Source organism: Oratosquilla oratoria, chromosome 11 (assembly GCF_046742065.1).
Source record: "Oratosquilla oratoria isolate Oo_2021 chromosome 11, ASM4674206v1, whole genome shotgun sequence".
In the NCBI taxonomy this organism is placed as follows: domain Eukaryota; kingdom Metazoa; phylum Arthropoda; class Malacostraca; order Stomatopoda; family Squillidae; genus Oratosquilla; species Oratosquilla oratoria.
This window is the reverse complement of record NC_134787.1, coordinates 4,935,604-4,962,065: the sequence shown is the minus strand read 5'-3', so window position 1 is coordinate 4,962,065 and position 26,462 is coordinate 4,935,604. Positions and strand designations below refer to the sequence as shown.

Below are 26,462 nucleotides of genomic sequence, written 5' to 3'. Positions count from 1 at the left end.
AGGAAAAAATAAAATAAATAACGCTCCATTAGCTCCGCTCCATAGCCATGTTTCATTGACACACCTACTTAGAGTATTGCAGAGAAGCAAGATTATATTTAGTTGTAGCCACAAGCCACTCAACTATGATCGTTGTGCACAAATGACCAAGGGGGGGGGTAAGTGGCAGCCATCCACAATTCTCTATAGAGCCCAATAAACACAATTTATCTATCTTGACGCAATGAAGAACCCAAAAATATTATGTTCAACTGAGGGCCACGTTCCATCAAGACCCTGTTCAGGCTGTAGGCCACTTGCCCTTCAGGTGCATAGCAGAATCATCTTGCATCTACTAAAGTAGCTGTATTATTGAAACTAATTGATATTCTACACCTGTGGTCTTATAACAAATTGTAAAGCAGTTCGGGTGGAAGCATCTGTGCTACTTGCAATATCTGAGCGTGAGGTTCATTCTGCTTCGTGAACACGATGCTACTAGCAAGATTTTCCCAGTGACTTGTGGTAGAAATTATACACTTCATTATTTGTTGTTTTAGTTTGCATGAACTCCCTCAACACTGATCTGCACATTGTAGACTTCGTAGTGGCTGATGCCAGATGATCTTATTATCTGTATCTAAGGGTTGGCACCTCCCCTAAACCTTTCTTCAACTGCATGATAAATTTGTCTGATGCTTGAAAGAAGAGAATCTATACAATACGATACAGTGTGAAAGGATTCAGTATTGTCTGCGGTACTGATGTGTCCACTCTCCCTACTTTCCAGTTTCGCAACCAAAATCCAAGTGGGAGAAGAGCCTCAGGGTGGAAAATGACCTGCCACCTGTCTTGGTCATGGGTTCCTGCGACGAAGCCGTTGAAGTGACCCAGATCGCTTTCTGTAGCATTCTCTTGGCCAGGGGTAGCTTCGATGTTAGGCTCCGGGCCGCATTGAACTCCACTGAGGAGGCACCAACTGAGCTGGAGAGCCTCGTCTTCCCTATGGTGTCATGGTCTTCAGGTCAGTTATTTGTCACTTGAAACCCTTTGCTGAACACAGAAGGCCCTGGTGAAATCTAGCGACAACAGGGAGAAAAAATTTATCATATCAGTAATACTTAGGTTGCTGTTTGGAAAATGTATTATTCTGGATGTCATCAAGCTCCTCTACTTAGCTGAGGGATATCTTTCATCAGTCAAAATGTTAAATCTATTTCAAATTCTCATCAGTGTTAATAACTTATACATTATATTGGTTACCTCAAAGTGATCTTGGCTCATGAGGGGGAAATTTCCTCTGTAGTCAAATGATAAGATTTAAGTATGTTCATGCTGTCAGATATTCCATATAATTGTTCATAAGAGGCTATACTGGTCTTGACAATACCCAAGGGAATTTATCATATATGACTCATTAGATCATGTAAAGATGTTTAACTATTTTGTCACTCTTGCAGAAGATGCAGAGTCTGTGCTGGGTCACACCACCCCGTCTTCGCCTCCAGGAATGGATGATGCCATCCCTAGCCCATTGCAAAATTGTGGATCAGTGGCAGTGTTGGCAGGGACACGTCTGAAGGATAATTCTACCCTGTATGCTGTTGAGATGCTCCTTGCTGGACCAGGAGCTGTGGCCATTTACGTAAGTCCTTCTTTTGGGTTTGTATCTATGCCCTTTCCATACAAACAAATTTAATTTGTGAGTTTAAGAAACAAGTGCATTCCCATGCACTTAAGTAAATGTAGGAAACAAAAAACTGATCCGTGACAATTGATTTTTAATTTTTTTTTTTTTTTTTGTCCTGGTCGTCAACAAAATGACTTCTTGGTCCCTTGATAGTACTTACCCTGGCATGCATCTTCAACCTTGATATCAGTTATATGTAGATTGAAAATCTTTCTTTGGAGGCCCATGTACATTAATGTTATTTCTTTTTTCATATTTTTCAGTCCCAATTTAAGTTTTTATACTTTATCTTAAGTTTTCAACTCTAGCAATATTCCAGTAGAAATGTTTTAGCACTTTTCTTAATTCATTTCAATACTTGAGTGTGTTTTATTTCTGGTCCTGATTTTTGTTCTTTGTTTTTGATATATTGGAGACTTACTTATAATCTACACAGTTCTTATTTGTGGAGTTTATATTATTTCTTTGCCTGACAGTGACAAAGCTTACGATTATGAGTAAATCTTGGACATTTGCCAATAGATTAAGTTTCTATTGCTGTAGCTGAAACCCTGACACTTAAAACACTGAAAGGTATATAATGCATCACCTTTAGCATATGTTACTCTTAATAATAATAATAATGATAATAGTAATAATAATAATAATAATAATAATAATAATAATAAAAGGTTTATTTCAATTGCAGTAGTACACTGACAATAATACATTGCAAAAGTTGATTAAAGATATAAAACTTAGAGAATATACATGGTACAAGTTTACATAGAGTTGATTGTGTGCACAGTGGATGGGATGGCACTGTTTTTGTAGCAGTCAGTCCTTGGCACTTTGATTGGTTCAAGCCTATTTCTGTGTCTAGTGGTGTGGCGAGGTGGTGGAGCATCGGGAGGGAGGAAGTAGTACATGCATTTATGATGCAATGTTGTTCCTCATCATTCCTGGCCTTAATATTCCTCAGATTTAAAATTATCACCTCATCTGCCTGAATTAAGTTTCCAGATAATTTGTTCTTCAATCATAGTCTTTATAATATCATTATCATCCTGATGTGCATTACATATTTTGATCTTGGGCATAATTTTTCTTTACCATGTCCTTACAATATTGAATATGATTTTGTGTATTTTCAAACTTGTTTATCATCAAAGCTCACTATCAGGTAATCCTATAAAGTATGTTTTACACTTTTCAATTGATTTTCAATTTTGGCTCCATAAAGCTTTATTACTATTTATGGCTTTCTCATCTTAATTGGTCATTTCCTTTAGCAACATGTTCTTTGTCTTTTCTTTCAACTTACATATCGGTTAATTATTTTCTTGCTTTCCATTTTCCTGCCTTTTCGTTTAGTTGATTAGGCATTACTTGTTTATGAGCCTGAATGACATATAGACCTGTCACTCATTAAATTGAAAAATAAACTCCATCAAGTTTTGCAGACTTTCTAGTCTGATCAAAATGACTAAGATTCATAATGACTTTCTAACATTTTCATTGTTTTTATATATAATTTTGTCATTGTCTAGCATCCCTTTATGTTTATCTGATATTCTTGAATATTCATCCTAAAAATGGTACAATTACAGAAATTACAGCATGTGACTTTTTGGTGAGCCGCCCTCTCACATTGGCCACATTTTGTCAAATCCTCAGACTCCTCTGTATAATTCATCCCATTCATCATCACTACCAGCAATTTCTTTTCCTGTTTCAGCTTTCTAATCTTTTTTCTTGTGTGGACTAAATCCCATTTCATCACCTAAGATTTCTCCAAATGTAGGTTTAGATTTTTGTTTCTCAATGGTATTTTCATTTCTTAATCTAATCATTTCATTCTCTATTAAACACTTCTTTTACCAGCATCTTGTTAAAGTGAATGCAAATTCTCAGCAATTGTCTAGCAATATATTAAAGTTAGTCGTGACCATTCAAAACCACATTTTCCTGGTAACTTTTTTCCGGCAAGCATGACCTCTCCCTCATATCCAGTGCTTTTTGTATCAAATGCTTATCATGCCATAATCATGGGCTACTATTATTTGTATGCAACAGTTTTCTATTGAATGTAATGCTTATCTAGAAAAAATAAATCTCATTAAAACAAATATGGGAAAAATAAATGTGAACATCCTTACATGAGGAAAACAAAAGGGATATTGATTTAGATCTGTAACAAGGTTGGATGCTGAAAAAGTATATTAAGATAAAGACATTAACAGACAAACAGTTAAGTTAACAGAGTTGCCTTCATTTATGACGTCTATGCATTTTATGCATTATAAGCCTAAATATCGGTTGTTTTAAGTAACCTTGTTTGATAGATATTGTTCTATTTCTCTTACAGGTAAGATCACCAAAATGTCAGGAGGGCATGGCACTCTGTGCAGATGGAAGAATATGCAGCCAGGAATGCCTCCTCTCATGTACGGACAAGGGATTCTTCAACAGCCTGGCCCAGAAGTGCACCGGGGATGGTGAGACTAGTATGTACTGTGTTTATTTCTATTTTTAGTTCCCTGCCTCAGGAGCATCAAAGTATTCACTTCCACTATATGCTTGTGACTTTTTTTTTTTTCTTTTTTTTTCTCCAGGCTTATTGTTGGTGTACTGAACTTGGGTTTCAGACTCTGTCCTTTTGTGCAAGTGGCATTATGTTTCTAGCAAATTTCAAAACTTTATTCAGCTGAGGGGACAGATTTGGGATGGACTGGCTTCTCAATTAAATGGGACTATCTTACCCTTACTATGTGAGCAGATTAGACAAATGATTGCTTTTCAATTTATTTTTCTACCAACTACCAGGTGATTTTATTTAACAGGGAAGCCCTGTGACTGAGATAGATGGTACACCATCATGAATAATTTGAAACTGTGCACTAGTTTTTCCATTTAGTCTTGGACAACACTCCACTTTGCTGAATAAAATTGCATGGTGTTATCTAGAATAGAATCTGAACATTGGCTGCCTGTATGGAACACCTATGATATTGCGGTGCACTGTATTTACCTGATTGTACTAAATTAAATTGTAATATACTGGAAAATAGCTACGTTCATAATGCCCCATGTCTTTTTCTTCAAGGAGAATATTTTATTTTTCAGTGTATACATCCTCACTACCAACCTTCACACTGCGTCATTTGCTCACTTTGTTGGTCGAATCCGAAGAACCAGTGTGGAAGAAAGAAACACTGAAGGAACCCATGGTTCTGGAGGAAGGTGATGAACTTGCTATTGGGTGTGCTGCTCAGAGTGACCTAGGTGTAGGAAAGGCACTGGCCAGGGTAAGCTATGGGACTACTAACTTGCTTTAGGAATCTTAATAATCTCAGCCCCTTCAAAAGAACACTTGTTTCACACATCTTTTATAGCCAGTGCCAGAGAATTTTATACAGCTGATGAGTGGGCCTTCTACAAGAACAGGGTCAATTTAGGAAGGAAATCTTTTCATTAGATCTTTATCATTTCTGTGTCTGAGAAGAATAAATGTGAAGTTCTGCTAAAATTGCATTGACAGATAAAGATAGAAAAAGATAGATAGAGAGATACTGATATAACTTCTTTTGCAGCTATACACACGCAATGCATCTTATTACAACTCCAAAGGGGACCAGACTTTTCTTGTTGGGAATGATGGTTCTCTGGGATCTGAAGGAGAACCGTTCAAGGTCAACCACCTATTCCGTGCCTTCTTCACCCAGTCAGTATGTATCTCAAATCCTTTGAATACAGTGATGCAATTTAATATATATTTCGTGCTTAGGAACCTGTAATTGGGTTTCTACAAGACAGATATTACAGAGAATCATGTCCCATCTGGCTCTCTTTAGAACCACTTAAGGGGGTACGCAACACCTGGGGGGGGTGAATTTGGTCAAGATATAGCATTTTTCAAAACTGTGTTCAAAATGTTCATATACCACTTAGAAATAAATCCCGACAAATAATTTTCCAGCCGCGCGCAATCTAAAGGTCCTGGGTGAGGTTTAAAGGGACAGATTTAAAGGCGCAACCCACACTAGAGGGAGGCGTGCCACTTAGGACCTTCAGGCACAGCAAATAACGTTGAAATTTGATTGAATTTACACTCGCCCAGTGTATCAACGGCCAATACGATTGTGGAGGGGAAGGGAGGAAGGTGGAGGGAGAATATTTTGCCAACTTTGTGCGAAACTAAGCGTTAGTTCCCGGATAGCTCTGAAAAGGGAAGTACGCATGTCTCATGAGCTCTCATTGCAATCTATTACTTTAGATAGTACATATTACTCTTTAGTACAGTCATCATGGGTAGCAAAAAGAACAAAAGAACATCACAATGACAAAAAACAGCAGTTAAAGATGGCAAGCAGTCAAAGACGACTAAAGATCTCACCACCTCTCACTCCACCACCACCCTCACCTGCACCTCTGTGACGGTGACAGAGGTAAAGGACAACATTAGACTAAACAATTCAAAGAGGAAGATTAAATCCAAAGAAGAAAGCAAGAGGAAAAAGATCAAGGCTATACAGGAAGAAGAAAGAAGAAGGGACATCATATGATGCTGGAGGGGGTGCCCTACCAACATAGATTGGCGAGGGGAATCTGATGAGGAAAGAGAAGGCGCCCACTACTGGAAAATAAACCTCTTTCCAATGATTTAGATACCCTGAAGACCCCCAGCAGAGAGGTTTCATATGAAGAAACCGCCAAAGGTGCAAAAAAGCAAATTATATGATGTTGTCGTCTGTGCGTCGTCACTACTGTGACATACTTATACTTTATTTTTTCAGTATTTAAAGTACTTATAATTAAAATATGTTGATAATTTTTACTGTACTTACTTATTATATAATAAGAATTAAGCCATTAAAAAATCAGTCAAATTGGTGAAACTATAAGCAAGTTACAGATATATTCATATTTCAAGTTGCCATATCTCCGTTCGATATTTTTCTACTTTTTTTTAATCATAAAAAATCTAATATACATTAGATTTAGATGAAACTTACAGGGAATATTACTTTTAGTAACTGCTAGGGCCGATCGTTCGAATATTTTGAATAGGATGAAAGAGTTCGGAGTAATAATGGAAACGAGCAAAAAAAATTGTATTTTTCACGATTTTTGCCAGACATTAAAATTGAAATGCCTGTATGCAAAAGTATAAAGGAAATTGTTCAATTACTCAATGACCGGCCCTAGGTGTGCCTACTGACTAATCATAGCCAAAATATAAAACAAATTGGTCCATGTATAATGGTGCTGTGCACTTTTAAATGTTGCCCACTGGTATACGTACATGTGTACATGTGTACATGTGTACATACATCATTCTGCTTCACCTAAAATGTAGGCAATATGGATACCTATTTACCTGAGAAGTTTCAGCTCTTTACTCTAAATACTTTAGAAAATGACCTCCAGGTGTCGCATACCCCCTTAACACCCTTTTGCCCCAACTTCACTTTTTCTGGTCTTGGAGCCGCAGCGTCTACGTTGTGAGACCACCCCCCCAACCCCAAGAGTCGGGGGCCAAACAGCAGCAACCAGCCCAGGCCATTTTTTTGGGACTGCTCAGACAGACAGTCTAGGGAACGACAATGACAACAACTTCACTTTTTCATATAAGGATAATTTATAACCAGCATCTGCTCCTCTCTTCCTACTGTCAACCAATCAACCAATCAATAAATCTGTTGCTCTAGTTCTTTCAAGCAGGAGACACACAACATCCAGGAAATAGACATGGCCATTAGTTCAATCCATAAGTCAATCAATGAAGGAATTTTGTATTACTATCAGGAGTGGGTCAGTGAAGGACAGTGTAGTATTAGGTGCTCTGTGTCTTATGTGTGATTGTGTACCTTGTATTTACCTAGTTTTACCTAGTTGAATTATACAGGAAGGGAGCTATGCTCGTAGTGAGTTGCAAGGTATGATTTTCCAGCCAATTCACTTCTTACAGCAGAACAACATCCATATCTCATATACCACAGACTGTATTTTACCTAGTTGTATATGGGAAGGGAGCTATGCTCGTGGTGACCCATCTTTGTATCTTTCAACATCAAGTTTTTTCTTAAAATCTTGAATAGTGTTTGCACACACTGTTTCCTTATCTAAATTATTCTAGATCTCCAGCACTCTGTGTGGGAATCTATTTTTTCTTTCAGATCTTTTCTATAGTTATCCTTTTTGAGTTTCTTTTCATGTCCTCTTGTTTTTCCATTGTCACTTTTTAGTAATTCATTACTATCAAGGATTTCCATTACTTTCATAAATCTATAGATAGTCAGTAGGTCACCTCTTTCTCTTATCTGCTCCAGTGTTGGTAGTTCCAATTTGGATAATCTTTGTTCGTATGTTAATTTGGAAAGAGCTGGTGCCAACTTTGTTGTTGCTCTGTATTCGTTCTAATTTTTTTATATTCTTTTTAGTACTGGGTGTCCATAGTGTCGGTGTGTATTCCAGTTTTGGTGTTATTAATGTAACTAATATTTTTCTAATCATTTCTTCATCCAAATAGTCAAATAACACTTTCATTGACCTTAATAGGTTGAAGGTTTCTCTGACTATTTTGGTGATATGTTTGTCCAGTGTCATGTCTTTGTTGATTATTACTCCAAGGTCTCTTTCCGAGTTCACTTTTTTTATTTCTTCTTCACCAAATTTATAATTTTTTATATTCTGTTTTTATTTTTTCCAAACTCCATTACACTGTATTTCTTGATATTGAAGTTCACTTCCTACTTTTGAGTCCATTTCCAGATTTTGTCCAGGTCTAACTGTAATGATTCACAATCCTTCTCTGTTCTTTCTTTAGTATTTTTGCATCATCTGCAAAGAAATTCATATAACACTCAACTCCTTCATCCATGTTGTTTATATATATGACAGACATGATTGGAGCCAGCAATGATCCTTGCTGGACACCATTTATTGTTTCTTCCCAATTCGAGTATTTGTCTCTAACTACTACCCTCATTTTTCTCCCAGTCAGGAAGTCTTCCATCCATTCCAATAATTTACCTCCAATGCCACCTATTGGTTCTGTTTTTCTTATTAATTTCTTGTGTGGTGCCTTATCAAATGCTTTATATAGGTCTAGATAGGCACATTCTGCCCATCTATCCCTTTCTTGTATTATTTCTATTAGTCTCAAATAGAAGCAGATCAGGTTTGTTGTACATGATCTTCCTTGTCTAAATACAAATTGATTTGGATTCACTATAGTTTTCTCCTCCAGATGTTTAACTCATCTACTTTTGATCACTTTTTCACATATTTTTGTTATTATATTTGTTAGGGAGACAGGTCTGTAGTTACTTGGATTTTCCTTGTTTCCTCTATATATTGGTACAATATTTGTATTTTTCCAGTCCTGTGGTACCTTTCCTTCTTTGAGCGAGCATTTGATTATATTGTATATTTTATCCGTTAACTCCTCTATGCATTCTTTCAGTATCCAATTTGCAATTCCATCTGGACCATGCAATTTTCTGACATCAAGGTTTCTTTTATTTGGTTGCTGATTTCCTTCTTTGTTACAGTTATTTCCTTCACTGGGGTGAGATTTCTGTCTCTCTATTCCCTCACAGTTAGGTGAGTTCTCAATTGTGAATACCAATTTGAAATGATTGCTCATAATTTCTGCCATTTCTTGTTCTTCTGTATATTCATAACTTCCCTGGTGCAATTTTTCTATTTCTTTTTTGTTTTTTAGGTTACCATTCACATATCTGTAAAATAGTTTAGGTTGTTCCTTGCATTTTTCTATTATTTCTTTTTCATATAGATTCTCTTTTCTTCTCTGTGTATTTTTAGATCATTGTTTCTTAGTTTGATGTATGTTTGCCATTTGCTTGTTTTTTTTTGTCTTTTTTCCATTTTTTCCAGGCTTTGCCTCTTTTATCCTTTGCTTCACTACATTTTTTGTTGTACCCCTTCTTTATGTATACTCTTTCTTGGTTTTGTTGTGGTACATATTTGTCACTCCCTCATTATAAATTTCTTTTAGTATATTCCATTTCTCTTCCATCCTTGTTTCTTCCTTTAGGAATTTTTCTCAATTTGTGTTATGAAAGAATTTTTTAAGTTTCTCAAAATTCATTTTGTTGTACATTGGTCTTCCTATTCTATGTTTCTCATTTCTTCTAAGGTCTATTTGCTCTTTTAGTTCGAATTCTAATAGTACATGGTCACTCTTTCCTATTGGTGTTTTGTAATCTATTCTGTCCACAATTTCAGGTTCTGACGTAAGTATTAAATCCAGTCTCGATGGTTCCTCATTGCTTCTGTATCTGGTATTTTCTTTTATCCACTGAGTCATTGTGTATTCAATGGTCATATCAAGCAACATGTTGCCCCAGATGTCTTCCCCACCCTTTATTGTCATTTCTTTCCAACATATTTCTTGTGAATTAAAATCACCCATAATTACTATATTTCCTCTTTCCTTCAGTATATAAGTCAATTCATACTTAGTATCTTCCAACAGTTTGGAATGATGGTTTTCTGTCCTGTGTGTTTTGGGGGGTACATACACTTCTACAAATTTTCTACTTTTCATGTGGTTGCTTTCAACTTTTATCATAATTGATTCTACAGTATATTGTTTTTCCTTCTGTTATCTTTGTCACATTTAAGTCTTTCCTAGTCAAAATAATACTCCCCCTCCCTGTTTTTCCTCTATTCTTCATCCAATAGTTGTATAGGCCTTGCCCCACAGTATTTGGTGGTAGATTACTTTTTAATTTAGTTTCCACTTTTCCCATTACTGTATATTTCTGTGCATAAGACGACCTTTGTATAAGACGAGGTACAAAATTAGAGCAAATTTTTATGAATGTATCTCATCGGTAGTATAAGACGACTGCTAAATTACAAATGTATCAAACCTACCGTACACAAAGAATTGTTTTGATTACGTTTATCAGCTGTTTTTTCCGCTTTTTCTCTTTTCTTTCTCATTACTTAACTGTATCCTTATACCAGATAAATTACTTACTGTATCCTTATAAATTCACAATAAATGAAATAACAAAGCAAATCATGTATCATGATTTTCTGAGAAAACACGTCAACTAACAAAAATTATTTGTTTACGTTCCTGGTTCAACTACTGTAATATATTTTTTCATTGATAAATAAACATTTTATGTACTGCAATCCAAATTTTTTATTTTCAGTCTTAAAAATTACTGAAAAGTTAGCGAAAGAAAAAGGTTGCTATGAACGCAACCAGTGCTCAATGTTTACATTTGTTCAGCTGTGTTAAATGTGTTTACATAGAGTACTTAAAAGTACCATAATTTCATTAATATAGAATTATTCCTTGAATTTATTAACAATTGCCATGTACTATAAAGATATGCCAATAATATATAAGGTAAATATGGTTTAATTACCTTTATTACCAGTTCTTATCATAATGTGAATCATTTCCTGTGTATCGGTGGTTATCGGCAGGCTAGCCTACCAAGTCATCTCATGTAGAATTCAAGGTCTGATTTTTATAATGGTAGTATAAGACGACCCCCAATTTTAAGGGGTGAATTTTTGGATTTTAGGGTCGTCTTATATGCGGAAATATACGGTATGTCTGTTTTTTTCTAATGCCAGATAGTCATTTAGTTCATTCAGTCCTGAAATAATTCCATCTATGTTGGGATTTCTCCCCGTCTTCTCCTTTTATGCAATGGGGGGACGGAGAGGGGGGTCGCCGATTTAATGAAGCGGCCTTGCTGTGGATGTGCTGTGTCTTGCGACACTGCTTCTGACCCAGGGCAGTGGACAAGGTGCAGGGATGACCCGTCATCCAGGAGGTGCTAAGATAAGAGGGAGGGTGGAGGGGTGTGGAGTGTATTCAGGGATGGAATGGGTGGAAATGATTTTATGCCTTTTCTTTTTTGGCTACCTCCCTTGTAAGGGGGAAAAAGCCTTGGTATATGTATGTATGCATGTATGTTCGTATAGGGTGATTTTTTTTTTTTCTTTCTCATATTTTTCTGTCTGCTTTGTTTCATTTTTACTGATATACCATTTTCTCAGCCTCAGGTCCACCACTTAAAAAAAAAAAAGAAAGAAAAAAAAAAAATCAGTAATTTTTTTTTTTATTTGCTTCATTTCTAAGTTCCTTTTTTTCCCTTTATCACTCATTTCTTTTTTTATCCATATATTTTTGTGTTGTTCACTACTTGCAAGTTTTGCTCTTTTAGATAGTACTTTCTCTGCAATCATTTGTGGCCTAAGTTTTACTTTTAGTGGCATGTATTGTTTTTCTTTTGAGTATCTACCTATTCTTTATGTTTCTTCAATATCTTTATCTAAACTTTGTCTTTCCTCTTGAATCTCTTTCAGGATTTCTTTAGCAATCTCTTTTTCCTCTTTTTCTCTCTGATATCTAGGAACATCATGCTTTTTGATACCATAGATTATAATTCATCTTTTTTGTCCACTGTATCTCTAACCAAATTACCTTTCTCTTTAATCACTTGGATTACTGTATCTTTAGCATTCTCCTTGACCTACTGCTCCACTATTTCTTTAGAAGATAATTTTTTACTTTCCTGTTCTACTTTTCACTGTTTATTTCTTGGAAGTCATTTTCTTTGATCTTTTCTTCCACTTTCTCAGTCACCGCCTGTATTTGATCCTTTATCTCTTTCTTTAATGCTTCATTCCTATTCATATCTTCATTTTTCAATCTTTTATTTTCTCCCTTTATCCTATTTAGTTCCATTTTCAACTCATCTATTTCCCTGTTATTTTCTTCATTGGCCTTTCTTAATAGGGCTACTTCTTTGTATATACTTTTGCATTCACTTTTGAGTTCGATTATTTCATCTAACAATTCATTGAATTCCCTATTTCTTATTATATTTTCAAACATGGGTTCTCTTTCCATATCTATCTCTCTATACATATTGATATTTTCCCTTTTGAATCCCCAAAAAAACATTTCTATCAAACCTTGGTATGTCTTTGGGGTGTCATTCAGGCACATCTTTTTTTATATAACTCCAGGCGGTGACTCAATTATACTTACGTCTAGGCATCTTTCTGTTGGTTCTTTTTCCCTATGTCCTTCATTTTTTCCCTCCATTTTTTGTCACTGATCATGAAAAATAAAAATATAAATAAAAATTCTAAGATGGTTACATCGTCGGTCACTCAAATTATGTATCTCCCTTCTTGTTTTGTGTAAACAACTAGGTAGGGGTTGGTTGGTTCCAAAATTGTTCGTCGGCGAATCACTAGTTCTTGGAACCCTGACCTTCTTATTCAAATTTTTATGTAGGACATAAACTTTGCCCACCAGTCTTTTTCACCGAACTATTTGAAGTACCCTACCAACCGGTGTTATGGTGAAGAAGGAAGAAGAATCGAGTGTTGTGGGGAGGGTTAGAAGAGGCTATATGGTTCCCTGGGTATTCTGGCTCATTTCTCACCTTCCAATTCAAAATCTTAGATTTGGTTAATTGTTTTTTAAAATCTCATACCCTCAGTGGTCCAGTTATGGTTTCATGGCACTCTGTGAGAAGCTGTCCACGCCTTTGGATTTAAGGACAACCCGCTTCAACATCACTGAAACTGAAGTGGAGCAACTCATCTATAGACACACTACCATCTTCACATTTGAGGTAAGGCTTCATGTCTGACATGATGAAATTGATTCATAATGTACAGGTACAACAGAACTAAGCTAATTATTCAAACAACCAGGCACACAGAGTCCAGTGCTGAACAAAGGCCTCTTCCGGCTTCTTCCATGAGTTCCACAATTGTGCTAACCTCTGCCACATCACCCCTACAAACTTATCTCATCTCCCCACCTGTGCATTTTCCTTCCCCAATACTGACCATCTTGCAACAGTCACTCAGTAATATGCTTGCTCTAGTAGCTACCCTTCTTGGAAACCTGACCTGCTTAATTAAATTTTTATTCCCTCATTGCCTCTACAATATCTTTCACTTCAGTTGGCTTTCTAATCCAGAAGAACATAAGAATGAAGGAGACTACAAGAGACCATAAGGCCTACACTGGCTCTCTTGTTGTCTTTTGTTGTTATTTTCAGCATTTAAATCCATAAATCATAGCTGGAATTCCACACTGATTGTAAACCTTGCATTTCACACATACAGGTATTCACTTAATTGTATTTACATCATTGTAGCATAAAGGAAGAGATTTATGTTCCTGAGGTCCTGTCTCTTATTTCCCAGTTATCATACCTCATTTTAAAGTCATATATAGTTCCAGCTTGTTTAACCCCATCCAAACGGTGCCGCACACGTAGGCGTCATGGGGACCGAGTGTATTCGCGAGGCTGCCATATAGGCGTCATGATAATATTTATTGTAGTCGCCCCTCAATAATGACATTCTTTCTTTTTCTTTTGTAATCGCATTTTCTATTGTTATCAAAATTCACGGGTGAAGAGAGAACGATCGATATAAGCGGTGACTATATTTTATGATGCGAGTATTATTACGACACGTCGTACGGCTGGCATTGGCTGCTGCCACCGAGATCTAAGTCCATGACGCCTACGTGTGCGGCACCGTATGGAAGGGGTTAATATCATAATGGGAGTACTTAAAAAAGTTTGGATTGTACTCATGATAGAGGAGAAGAGAGCAGTACTGGGCAATATAGATATGGAAAGTCTTAGAGAACCTGGTAACAGTTCCCATTCCCTTACTGCTATATTCCAAACTGAACAACTGGTCAGGACACAAATATGAAGGCCACACCCTCCCTTCTCTAGTATCACATATGATATGGATCCTCCTTGCCTCCTCCACCATGGCCTAAAAGCACTCAGTGCACTCCCAAAATATATCAGACTTTACAGGCTGCTCAGTCAACAAATTTAAACTATCCAAAAAGATAATACAGACATTCATAACAATGACAAGAAATTGTTACATGGATCAGCATGCATTCAATTGCCTCTCAAAAGAATATGAACAGCTAGGACTGAAGATCTCGATGGCCAAGACCTGAGCAATGAGTCTGAGATGTGGGTATAACTCTCCTCCATTCTTACTCTTCAAAGCAATGTACTCACCTGGATACCCATATACCAATACTTGGGCATTTGGGTAAAGTCTAGGCTGTACTTTGCTCTGGGGGGGTCAGGCACCTCTGTGAAGCCATGAAGACGAGATTAAATCTCCTCAGGGCCATGACAAGGCCCTGGTTGGGTGCAGGGCACAAGGTCCTCCGGAAGTACAATATTAAAGCAGTACATTTGATAATGAAATATGCCACTGTGGCTCTCATCTTCTTCAAATCATGGGACAAGCTTGAGGTCCTCCAAAGCCAGACTCTCTGCACTATGACTGCAACTCCTGCATGGATCCATGTGGAGAATAGAAATGTGAGTTACTTTCCTTTGACTATGGGTAGAGGCTTTCTTCATGTCTTCATATCTTCTTGTTCAACTTCTTAGAGGCCCAAGGGAGAGCGAAATCATGGCCTCCCTTCCAAGTGCCCTGAACATCAAGGGAGACCCCAACAGTCACTTCTGGAAGCCCTCTGTGGTGCGCATAATCTGTGCCTTTGGACTCTGGGAACTGGTTTGGTGTGGAGCTCTGGACAGACCTCTCATCCAGACAATATCCTGCATCAGTTTCCAAAACTTCCACCTTATCAGGAGGAAGGCTGATTGTGATCCAACACAGTTATGGCCTATTGTCCTTGAGGCTATAAGGTCCACACCCCACACATAAGCCCATTGCACTTCACTGACAGCTCTGTGGATCCCATCACAGGAGGATGTGGTGGGGCTTTTGTAACCACCAACATAGTGACCACATTATGGAGAGTGAGTGTCGGCATCTCAACTCTACAGACAGAGCTTTGTACCATCTCCAAGGACCTGAATCACACCCTCTCTGCTGGGCAAGGAGCAGTCATGATCCAGACTGACTCAAGGAGAGCTATTGATGTCATCTGGTCAGGTAAAAGAACGGATGACGTCTACTTACAGGGTTATCACACTGGGCTATTCTTCCCCCAACCTCCAAAACATTTTCCACCATAAAATCACTGAAAAGCAATAAAAACTCTAATAACTATCTTTAAGTAATTCAAATGAACTACCCTACTAAGTATTTCAGCAGCTTTGACCCATCGTTTTTCGCTCATATTTCCGAAATAACCATTCACATCAGTATAATATATTAGCACAGCCTAATTCGCACCCTGCCCTAATTTTTGACGTTATAGTGCACTCACAAGTGTATTTAATTACGGTGTTTACTCTTAATATTAAGTGTGTCGTACCCGACACCCGTGAAGTAAATCGAACAAGTGAAGTTGGGATACACGAGGTAGTTTGTGATGACGTCACGACTTCACCTGTTTGATTTACTTCACGGGTGTCGGCTACGACATACTTAATATCAACAGAAAATGCCTTAATTAAATACACTTGTGAGTGCACTATAACGTCAAAAATTAGGGCAGGGTGCGAATTAGGCTGTGCTAATATATTATACTGATGTGAATGGTTATTTCGGAAATATGAGCGAAAAACGATGGGTCAAAGCAGCTGAAATGCTTAGTTGAATACGCTTCCATAGCATGGTTACCAACAGTTAGCAAGACAAACACAAACAACTTTCAAATTTTATAGAATGGAATACTAAGAGTAATAACAGAATAAATCAAAACTACCCTTACTGGACATCTACATACAGAAACCATAGAACACCACATGGAATTGACAGGAACACAATTTTATGCTAGATCCCTGAGCATCACTCAACCGTTACACTACATCTCACAAACACCACCAACAGAACAAAAATAAAAGATAGACCAGCAACATACTACTTAAACAACAATCTACCACCTATACCACACAAAACATCCACACAAAACTCACACACACTCAGATCACTGAACAAGTCCTTCAAGACAGACCACCAAGCTCAATATATCACCAACAACCCCCAGACGAAATTCCTACAGATTAAAAACCCTCACACATCTGATAAGAACCAAACTGGCGCAATTGTACTTAGGACACCATCCAGTATTGAAACATTATCAACAGAGAAATAGACCTGGCCACAGATTCAAACTGCCCATATGCACCCACCACACAAAAGACACAGAACACTACAATGCCCCACACTAATAATATCTAGACAACAACACAATATACCTTCCCTGAGTGATTTGTGAACTTGTCTGGAGGCTGTTGCCAGGTATCTGAAGGCTGTGGGTCTTCTGCATGAAAGACCAGGGGCAACAGTTTGACTGATTGATTAATTGATTGATTGAACTGGCATCCATTTCCAATACTTTGCCTTATCTGGCATTGTAATTTATCTTCCACTCTTGGCTCCAGACATATATGGTATCTAAATCAACCTACAGTCTTCCTTGTCTCTCACTCTCACTCTGTGTACATTAAGATATTTGACTATATAACCAGTGAAGAGGTAATTTACACCTATACCTATAACATAGGAGTGAATGGAGATTGGTTGCAAATGAATGAGGAAATGACATAGCCTAAAGGGATGTTCCTCTTGTCTGTTCTATAAATTTTTTGAGTGGATGAAAGGGGATAGGGATGAAATATGATGAAGCATTGGGGAAATATCAGTTCTGGCTATTGGGCTTTGCTTTAGGAGTACTATTTCTTGTTTCATTGACTTTGACTCTCACAGTGAGGCAAGGGACAGGGATTGCCCTTCAGCATTGAGGTGCTAAAATGGAAAGGAGACCAAATGGGTTTTCAGATAGGTGTGAGATGGGTGGAAAGTGGGTGTATGCTTTGACTTGATCATCTACTTGTAAGTGGAATAAAGGCCTTTGGTATATGTATTTACATATGCCATAGGCCCATTCCCTCATAAATGAGCTTGACACATATCATAGTTTTTGTTAAATCTGGGAGAAATAATAACAATGGGATCTTATAAATCTGACTAGGTTCTAAACTTTAACTAGAGGAGTACATTTAGTTGAAATTATTATAGATATAGAATACACCCTTTAACCATGTGCATGCAGAGCACTCACCCAGTATGTATGTACACAGGTACTCGTGAATGGTGAAATAATTTCCACACTGCCAAGACTGGTCACAAGGTGCCAAGTGGCCATTGAAATCTATCCTGAAGAATTTATTTTGCGCTTTGCTGAAGAGGTCAGCTTTAACAAATCCATAACCAAGGTGAGAACTTGATCAAGGTGTTTTGGGTGTGTAAATTATTGGAACAATGTCCCAAGAGCTCAATATTAATAAAACAATTATTATACTTTAATTGATGTATGAAGTTATGTGGAAACATCAGACTATTGATCAGCTATGCCAGGAGGGTGACCTCTTATTACTACTGTGTTCATCTGCATGGTCTGACATGGATGAGTCCACCTGTGGAGAGTGTGTTGTCCCATGTCATTCAAACTCCAGTAACACTTGAAGAAATTATACAAGACACTATGTTATAAGGTTGATGAACTAACTCATTCAGTACTGGAGGTTTACCATAACTGAATTTAATCACCTGGTGTCAGCCAAAGTAGATTATATAAGATAAATACAGCAGCAAAATGGTAACTTTTACTGCAAATGATTTTTGGCTATAGCATGTGATTACCTAATAATTATGAATTATATCCAGTGGATGAACTCATGATGGATAATAGTACCACATCTCAGTTGGGGGTGCTGAAAGAAATGCTGGACACCTGGAGCATGAGACAGTTTCTTTTGGGCTACTTACCAGCTGAGCAGCAATAGTAGAATGACACCATCGCATGACTAAGTCCATTGCCGAGAGGGTGCTAATACCACTCATGGAGGCAGTCTTTTGTTATAATATGTCCCCTAGGTCAGGCCAAGGCTCAATTCCATAGAGAGTTTTATTCAAATATGATTGGCGACATCCCCAAGTAGAGCCAGGGCTACCAGCCAATCCTAAAGAAGGCCCTGCCTTAGTACAGGTGGGGGAGGAGATATGGGTGAAGCCAAAGGATGGTAAGTGCACATCACAGTGGACAAGGGGGATTATGACGGAGGTAAATTCACAGTACAACATCTCTGTTGAGGGAGTGCCACGACATATCTTGGATCTTTGTCGTGTGGTGAGTGACAGAGAGAATGAGGAAGAGAGTCATGATGTGGCAGTGAATGAGGGAGAGACAACCCAGAGACCCCAGTGTGACAGACATCCTCCAAGATGGCTGCAGGACTATGAAGTAGGAAATGAAGGAGATGAAGAAGACTGAGAATAGGTTGATCTCGAGATCAAGGGAGAGTGTAGAGTGAATGTGGTGCAGATCAGGGTGCGCAATTGGCACCCTTGGCTTGGGGTAAAAAAAGTCACGGTGTAAGAAGGAGCACCGAGGGCATACAAAGGGGTTCGTGTAGTGTGTGTATGGAACGAGGGGAAGCAAATGGAACTTTACTAGGATTAGATTTATTATAGGTAGTGGTTTTATGTAAGGTAGATGTAAGTGCATTGGGGGATTACAAAGTGAAGCAGAACCAACCAGAGAAATGGGAATCCACAGAAATCAGGTAAGTGATCAAAAAGACATACATTTAGTTATTGTAGTTGTTTATTCATTATTTCACACACACTGTTTGTTTTTCATCCTATACAGCAGTATGAGCTGTAGTTTAATTTTGAAACACTTTCTGAAATTGTCGATTTCTCGCTAAAACCTTTCCGATTTTGGAATTTCAGGTAAAGATTTCTTAATTGTATGCAATCTAATTGTCAAGTGATTTAAGTGGCTTAAGGAGGCTTTCTCTGCAATGAAAGGAGTAAATATATATTGATTCATCTTTTTACTGAATTTTATACTTAGTGTTTATTCTTGCTGCTGCCAGGCAATTTTACTCAGTTGGAGGAAAGTCCCTCTGTTAAAAAAAGATTAAACAGATCTTGAACATATCTTGATTAATCTTTTCAATTCATTTTATGACCTTAATGGTTATTGTAACTTTTGCTAAGTGACTTGATTTTATGCAGTTGAAAGTATCAAACTTATCTTGAGCATATTCTGATTAATCTTTTCACTGTTTGCAACTTAAATATTTTACTTAATTTCATAATTTTAGTGGTTCTGCCAGGTGATTTCATTCAGCTAAGGGAAACCCTCTCTGCACTGAGAGGGGCAGGGACTAAGCAAAGACCATACTATTATCTTTTTTTGTCTAAAGGTAGTATAAGTTCTGAAGCCATGGTCAGATCATGAATGTGAGATGAGGCACTCCCAACATTAACATGTTGCCTGTGTTCCTCTTTTCTGCAGGGCACCCCAGTGGCACTCATGTTCAACAAGACTGGTACCATCATTCATGGCTTCATTGTGGGTGAGTTAAAACAAAACTGTCTACCCCCAAAGATTGCACAGATGTATAAGCTGTTCATTTTAAGACTATCAAAGTGGTTCCATCCAACATTTTGACAGGTTACTCAACAATTTGATAATGTAACCATCAATTGTTTTCATTGATGCTTAGGGTATCCCATCCTTATGGTATGTATATGTTGTGTTGTTAGTTCCATATATATTCACAACATCATTTATAGGACATTTCTTCCCAGAAAAGGTATGTTACTTCCTTTGTGTAGTTTATCATTCTATGCATGTTCAGCAGATTACCAAATCCTAACTACTGCCTATAATAAATAACTAAATTTTGTGTGCCATATAGTGCTTGCTTACATGACAAAAGACATTTTTTCTCATATAATACTGTAAATGCAGATAAAGTCTTTAAACAAAGAGCCCTCTCTCCTTATGAGGAAGGGCTGGCCAAATAAAATCACACACCCACTACATACACAATAAGATACTTCCTACCCAAGTATAATTATGAAAAAGATGTCCACACATTTACTAACAACCATTCAATCACTCAGTCAATTTGGGTAAATGCCACATTAGTGCATAGCAACCCATCCCCTCCAGTTTCGTGGATTCTTAACAAATTCCCAGGTAAAGCTAACAATCTTTTTCACAATTGAAATAGAGGAAGCTAAATTATATGTAAGATATACTTTATGTGCTTTACTTTTGATAATTATATATAATCTACGTGTAGTGGGATGAGAAAGGTACCTTTTAAGGGCCACAGACAGAACTCAAGAGTAGTGTTAAAGTTATTTATTTGTTTTCACACAAAGGAAGGGTATAATTAAATAAAGACAAATTCCCTTCTCATTAGTATAGAAACAAATTGAAGGCTGATGTTTGACTGATGTCTCCCTCAGATTCCGGCCAAAACTTCAAGTATGAGGTAACCATGCCCACAGAATCCCCCGGCCATTTCCCATTGACTGGCAAAATCTACAACTTGGTGAGCGAGCAGAGGCTTAATGATACTTTGCATGTCATACCCCCTTTACTCCAAGAAGAATGGGCCTTCACATGTGATTCACCAAAGGCTCTACCCCCTGGCGAGATCTCCTGCAATTTCAGTGCCATGGAACAAATTCTTTATCCACCTTGGAAACTCAACCTAACTATTTCATTGGAAGGAGCACAAGGTATTTTGTCATTTTGCTTTTGAGCCATTTAGTGTTACATACAAACCAACCATTTATTATGGACTAATTGAGGGATAGGTGGATGTTGGTCTGAATATGGTCTTGATTGATTGAATTAGCATCCCATTTAGGTCTGGGTCACCAAATATCTTTATCTGGGTAATGCCAAACAACTTAATTTAACTAAAGAAGAGGTTCAAGGCCTTGATTGATAGAGATTTTGTTTTATCCTGAATCAACCCTTTGATCAAATGAGTGTGTGTTACAAAGCAGAAGAAATTTTGTAGAACTCATCATATGAAATGTTACCACCTTTTCTTTCTCTACAGTTCACAAGGAGGAGTGGGACTTGAAAACAGAACCGCTAATCCCAGAGAAAAAGCCCTCACAACCTAGTAAGCTGATCAAGTGTATATTAACTAAGGCGGAAGTTGGTGACCATATCATTGTACTAAAAGCCTCGAATGAGGTGTCTGAAGCAGAATGGATGTTACAGGTATTTACCTAATCACAATACAGGAAAGCAGCTATGCTTGTGATTTCTTTCTCTTAATATATAATAATCACACCCAATTTTCTTCCAATTCAGTAAGATGACACCCATTCAAATGTTCGAGCCTCAGAGGTAGATTCATTTAATCCAACTGTCAAAAATTCACACACTTATCAGATGCCTCTCCTGAGTAAAAGATTTGGTGAAATATGTCTACATATAATGCTGAACAATTTGGAATTGGGGACTATATAGGAAAAGCTGTGGAGCAGTCCTCTAAGATGCCCATCATGGCATTATAAATAATATCCTTGTCTAGAGATAAAATGATGCACAGTCAAGTATTCAATATATGTATATATATATATATATCCCCATCTGGGGTATTGGCTGCATGTTATTGTGGCAAAGTAGCATGCATTTGATACTTTAGGGTCTATATGGGGCACCCCTACAGATCAGAGCCACACATCATTTTGTCTGTGATAGAGAAAAACTCTGTTCATAGAGAAATTATGACACTTTTATATTATGACTGTCCCTCTGTTATGCTGTCCCCCAACCCCTTGTTACTGTCCTGTACAATTTCTCTGAATATTCATTTCCTTTTTTACCTACCTACCCTGTGGTGGGGGCAAAAGAATACTGCCACCAAGTATTTCCACTTGGATCGTAAGAGGCAAAAAAAAAAGGGATGGGGATTGGGACCAGGCATCCTTCTCCCTGTAGACCCACAGGGGACATTCCTAAAAATGTAAAGGCATAAGAGGGTCTGGGAGTTTTCCAACCAGCACCCTAAGGTTTGGGTCTTTTAATGTGCGTGGATGTGGTACAGATGAGAGTAAAAGGGAAGAAATAGGTAGTATGTTCGTGAGAAGAAAGATGGATGTGTTGGCATTGAGTGAAACTAAGCTGAAAGGGAAGGGCGAGTGTAAGAGGGAGGTTATCAGGAGTGAAGAGTGGGCGAGGGAGAGAAGGGGTGGTTATACTAGTAAGTGAAGAGATAAGTAAATGTGTAGTGGAGTAGAAGGAGGTTTCCTCAAGGATAATGTGGATGAAGGTGAAACTAGGAAAGGAGATATGGGTTTTTGTAAGTGCATATGGGCCTGATAATGAGAAGAGTGTAGAAGAAAGGGAGGCTTTTTGGATAGATTTAAATGAGTGTATAGAGGGCTTAGGGAGAAATGTCAATGTAATAGTACTGGGGGACCTTAATGCTAGGGTAGGAAATGAACCAATTGACGGAGTGATTGGGAAATGTGGAGTTCCAGGAAAGAATCGTAGTGGAGAGTTGATGGTGGAGATGTGTCTAGAAAGAGAGTTGATGATAGCAAATACAGTGTTTAGGAAGAAAGTCAAGTATAAATACACATGGGAGAGGGTGGTGGATGGAAGGGTGGTAGATAAGGCATTAATGGACTATGTAGTGATAGATAGGAGTATCATAGGAAGAGTTAAGGATGTACATGTGCTAAGGGGAGAGAGTGGGGAAATATCAGATCATGTTTTGATGGAAGGTAAATTGAGTGTGGAGGATAGATGGAGAAAGAGGAAAAGGACAAAGGGTAGGGAGGTGCTTAGAGTGAACTCTTTAAATGAAAAGGAAAAGGAGAAGGAGTACAAGAAGAAGTTGAGAGAGGAGTGGGAGGGAGTGAAGGATAGAGTAGAGCTAGGAGTGAAGAAAGACTAGTAAAAGAGGTATGGAAGGCAGATGTGGAGGGAGTGAACATGAGGAACATGAGGGGGCGACCAAGGATGAGATGGATTGATGGGGTGAAAGGGGCTTTGGGGAAGAGGGGAATGTCTGTTGAGGAAGGACAAGAGAGGACAGAAGACAGGGGTGAATGGAAAATGGTTGTATATGGATGATGTTGTGATGCATGAGGTGGAATGGGTGGGGGGGGGATGGGGGGTGAGGTAGTATGTGTGAGCAAAATTTGACACAGGCCAAAGGGATTTCTCCCCGTCTTCTCCTTTTCTGCATGAGGAGACAGAGAGGGGGGTCTCCGATTTAATGAAGCAGCCTTGCTGTGGATGTGCTGTGTCTTGCGACATTGCCTCTGACCCAGGGCAGTGGACAAAATGGAGGGATGACCCGTCATCCAGGAGGTGCCAAGATAAGAGGGAGGGTGGAGGGGAGTGGAGTGTATTAGGGATGGAATGGGTGGGAATGGTTTTTATGCCTTTTTCTTTTTGGCTACCCCCCTTGTAAGGGGGAAAAAGCCTTTGGTGTATGTATGTATGTATGTATGTATGTATGTATGTAAACAACAAACTGAAAAACAAACAAGAATTAGTGAAACTATGACAAGGAGGAGTTGAATACACAGAGGAAATAGAAATGGCAGAAATTATGAACAAGCATTTTAAATCAGTGTTTACAAGAGAGAACATACAACTTAGAGATGTCGAGTGAGAGGGGAAAGACCCCCCTATGAAAGAGATAGAAGTAACAAGGAATGAAATAATGAAATACTTGAGTAATCTCGATGTTAGAAAATTGCATGGTCCAGATAAAATGGCAAACTGGATTTTGAGAGAATGCAAGAATGAACAAACACAAAATACATAGCAGTTCATTGAAGGAAGGAAAAGTTCCAGAAGAATGGAAAAGAGCAAATGTACCAATATATAAGGGGGGAAACAAAGAAGATCCTACAAACTATATACCGGTCTCTCTTACAAGTACGGTAGCTAAAATTTGTGATGAGAATGATCAAATTTAGATGGGTAAAGAACTTGGAAAAAATAAAAAAACAATGTACTAAATCCGAGGCAGTTTGGATTTAGACAAGGATGATCATGCGTCACAAACTCAACGTGTTTCTATTCAAGGCTAATAGATATAATACAAGAAAGAGATGGATGGGCTGATTGTGCATTTCTAGACCTCAAAAATGCTTTTGATAAGGTGCCACATAAGAAATTGCTAAAGAAATTAGAAACTACAGGAGGAAACCTTTAAAATAAATCACATGTCTCAAGTAACCCCTGCACAAAAAAACACATATACCATATCTTTCTCATTGTATTTCGATCGTAATAATAGGTTAGATAGGATGATGTCTATATCACATTTTTACAATAACCTTTTGCGGCCGCGAAACCCTGGTTGAGAAACGCTGGTCTAGATTCTAGATTCTGGTGTCAAGATAATTTTGATGTGTGTTCTGCCAGATAGTCTACTAGTACAACAAGGAGATTGATTTTTTTTTTTTTTTTTTTTTTTTTTTTTCTTTTTTTTAATCCAGAGGAGCTGTGAGGGCTATTTTCACAAGTGAAAGTAATAAGGGCAACCCAACACAAGGGGGAAAAATAACCATTAAGATATTAATGCCTAACAGTATTGTATTTTGATTTATCATAATCTATTTCCAATATTTTCTTTCTACCCCCTTGTAGGTTGTACTCAAGGAAGCAGTGGATAACATTCAATGTCCAAGCACATTCCAGCCAGTAGAGGAGGATGATCTTGTTGATATGTTAATCAAACCAGAGGCTGGGAATGGTAAGTATACCTTACATGTATATATGCATTTATACATTTGGAATGAGTAATGTAGAGAGGAGGCAGACAAAGGGGGTTGGACAGAGAGTTGTCAGAGAGAATAGGTCAATCCACATGCACTTTGCACCATACATACAACTTGACTGTGCTGAATAAAGTCACTGTGTTAAGGTACAAAGGCTGAATTATCCACTATGAGATAGACTACCAGTTCTGCAGTGGACCTTCAAGGCCAAATACTAATCAAGCTGCCCCTTACAATAAAGTATGTGTACTTCACTCCTTCTTCCTTCTTACACCAAAATTCATCCTAGACATTGTTCTCTGTATGAGGATGCCAGAGATACTTTTTTTCCACTCTTCAGGAGTGGAACCATGCACCATCATTACTGTTGTCTCAATTAAAAGAATTATTATTGTTTTAGGGACAGCCACTGAATGGTCAGCCCTCTGGATTGATGGCAACGAGACTGCAAGCAAAGTTCTGACCATTGAACTGCCGCTTATCATTCGCATCAATAAAGTAAGAATATTTTAAACTCCTTTGACTGAGTGATGGCCTTCAGTTCAATATAGTTGTCTTGAGTTAGCTGGAACAGAACCTTTCTATAGGTTTTCTTTTGGCTAGTCCAGATGATTTCATTCAGTTTAAAGGGTATCACTGTATTGAAAAGGATACTGTATTTTTCGGACCATAAGGCGTGGGCAAAATCCTTAACATCGGCCAAAATCGGGTGGTGCACCTTACCATGAGGTGCGCCTTATGTGTGGCTTTGGTGCAAAAAAATGCCTCGGACAGTGATGAACTATTTTGACACGTTTCATAGCTAGCCTGCCGACGGTGACAGTGCATAGGCCTAGCAAAGTTACAACCAAGTTATAACCAAGATGCACGTATCTTGACAAGAAAATTGCGAAAACTTCAACAGTTTTCGAGTCCATGCCACCACAATCATTCACGCTATCATGGCTATGACATGATAGCGTCCACAACACAGACAGCCATTTTGCATTGGTCTAGGCTCGCTCCCCTCAGACGGTAGTCATTTGGGTATTTTTTAGTTTCGACCATGGGCACAATATAGCAATAGAAAATCAATTATTAATTTTGTAAATTAAAATGTATCAACGTAATATGCAATTTTGTGGGCGGAAATGAAAATAAAAAATACCTTGCTACAAGCAAATATGCTAATGAATGAAGTCGGTAGCATAGGATCGGGACGCCATCTTGTCGTCTGTCAATTGACGGCCTCGGTACTTCCGACAGTACCTTG

At 38.0% G+C, this 26,462-nt stretch overlaps 1 protein-coding gene across 1 annotated transcript; it reads left to right on the top strand.

Annotated features, from left to right (window-relative positions):
* Nucleotides 1–223: 223 nt before the first annotated feature.
* LOC143029934 (uncharacterized) lies at nt 224–25,428 on the top strand. The gene is made up of 13 exons (XM_076193145.1): nt 224–287; nt 770–1,003; nt 1,440–1,624; nt 4,017–4,155; nt 4,775–4,956; nt 5,242–5,376; nt 13,162–13,296; nt 17,719–17,853; nt 19,944–20,004; nt 20,909–21,184; nt 21,514–21,680; nt 25,080–25,185; nt 25,385–25,428. Exons 1-13 carry the CDS (start codon nt 224–226, stop codon nt 25,426–25,428), a joined length of 1,863 nt encoding a protein of 620 aa, XP_076049260.1.
* Nucleotides 25,429–26,462: the final 1,034 nt, after the last annotated feature.

What these genes read in the sequence shown, in the direction of transcription:
- LOC143029934 (XM_076193145.1), top strand. Translation starts at nt 224, where the DNA reads ATGAAGAACCCAAAAATATTATGTTCAACTGAGGGCCACGTTCCATCA. An exon ending in CAGGAGCTGTGGCCATTTAC is followed by an intron (nt 1,625 to 4,016) that starts GTAAGTCCTTCT and finishes TTTCTCTTACAG; the next exon opens with GTAAGATCACCAAAATGTCA. An exon ending in TTAACAAATCCATAACCAAG is followed by an intron (nt 17,854 to 19,943) that starts GTGAGAACTTGA and finishes TCTTTTCTGCAG; the next exon opens with GGCACCCCAGTGGCACTCAT.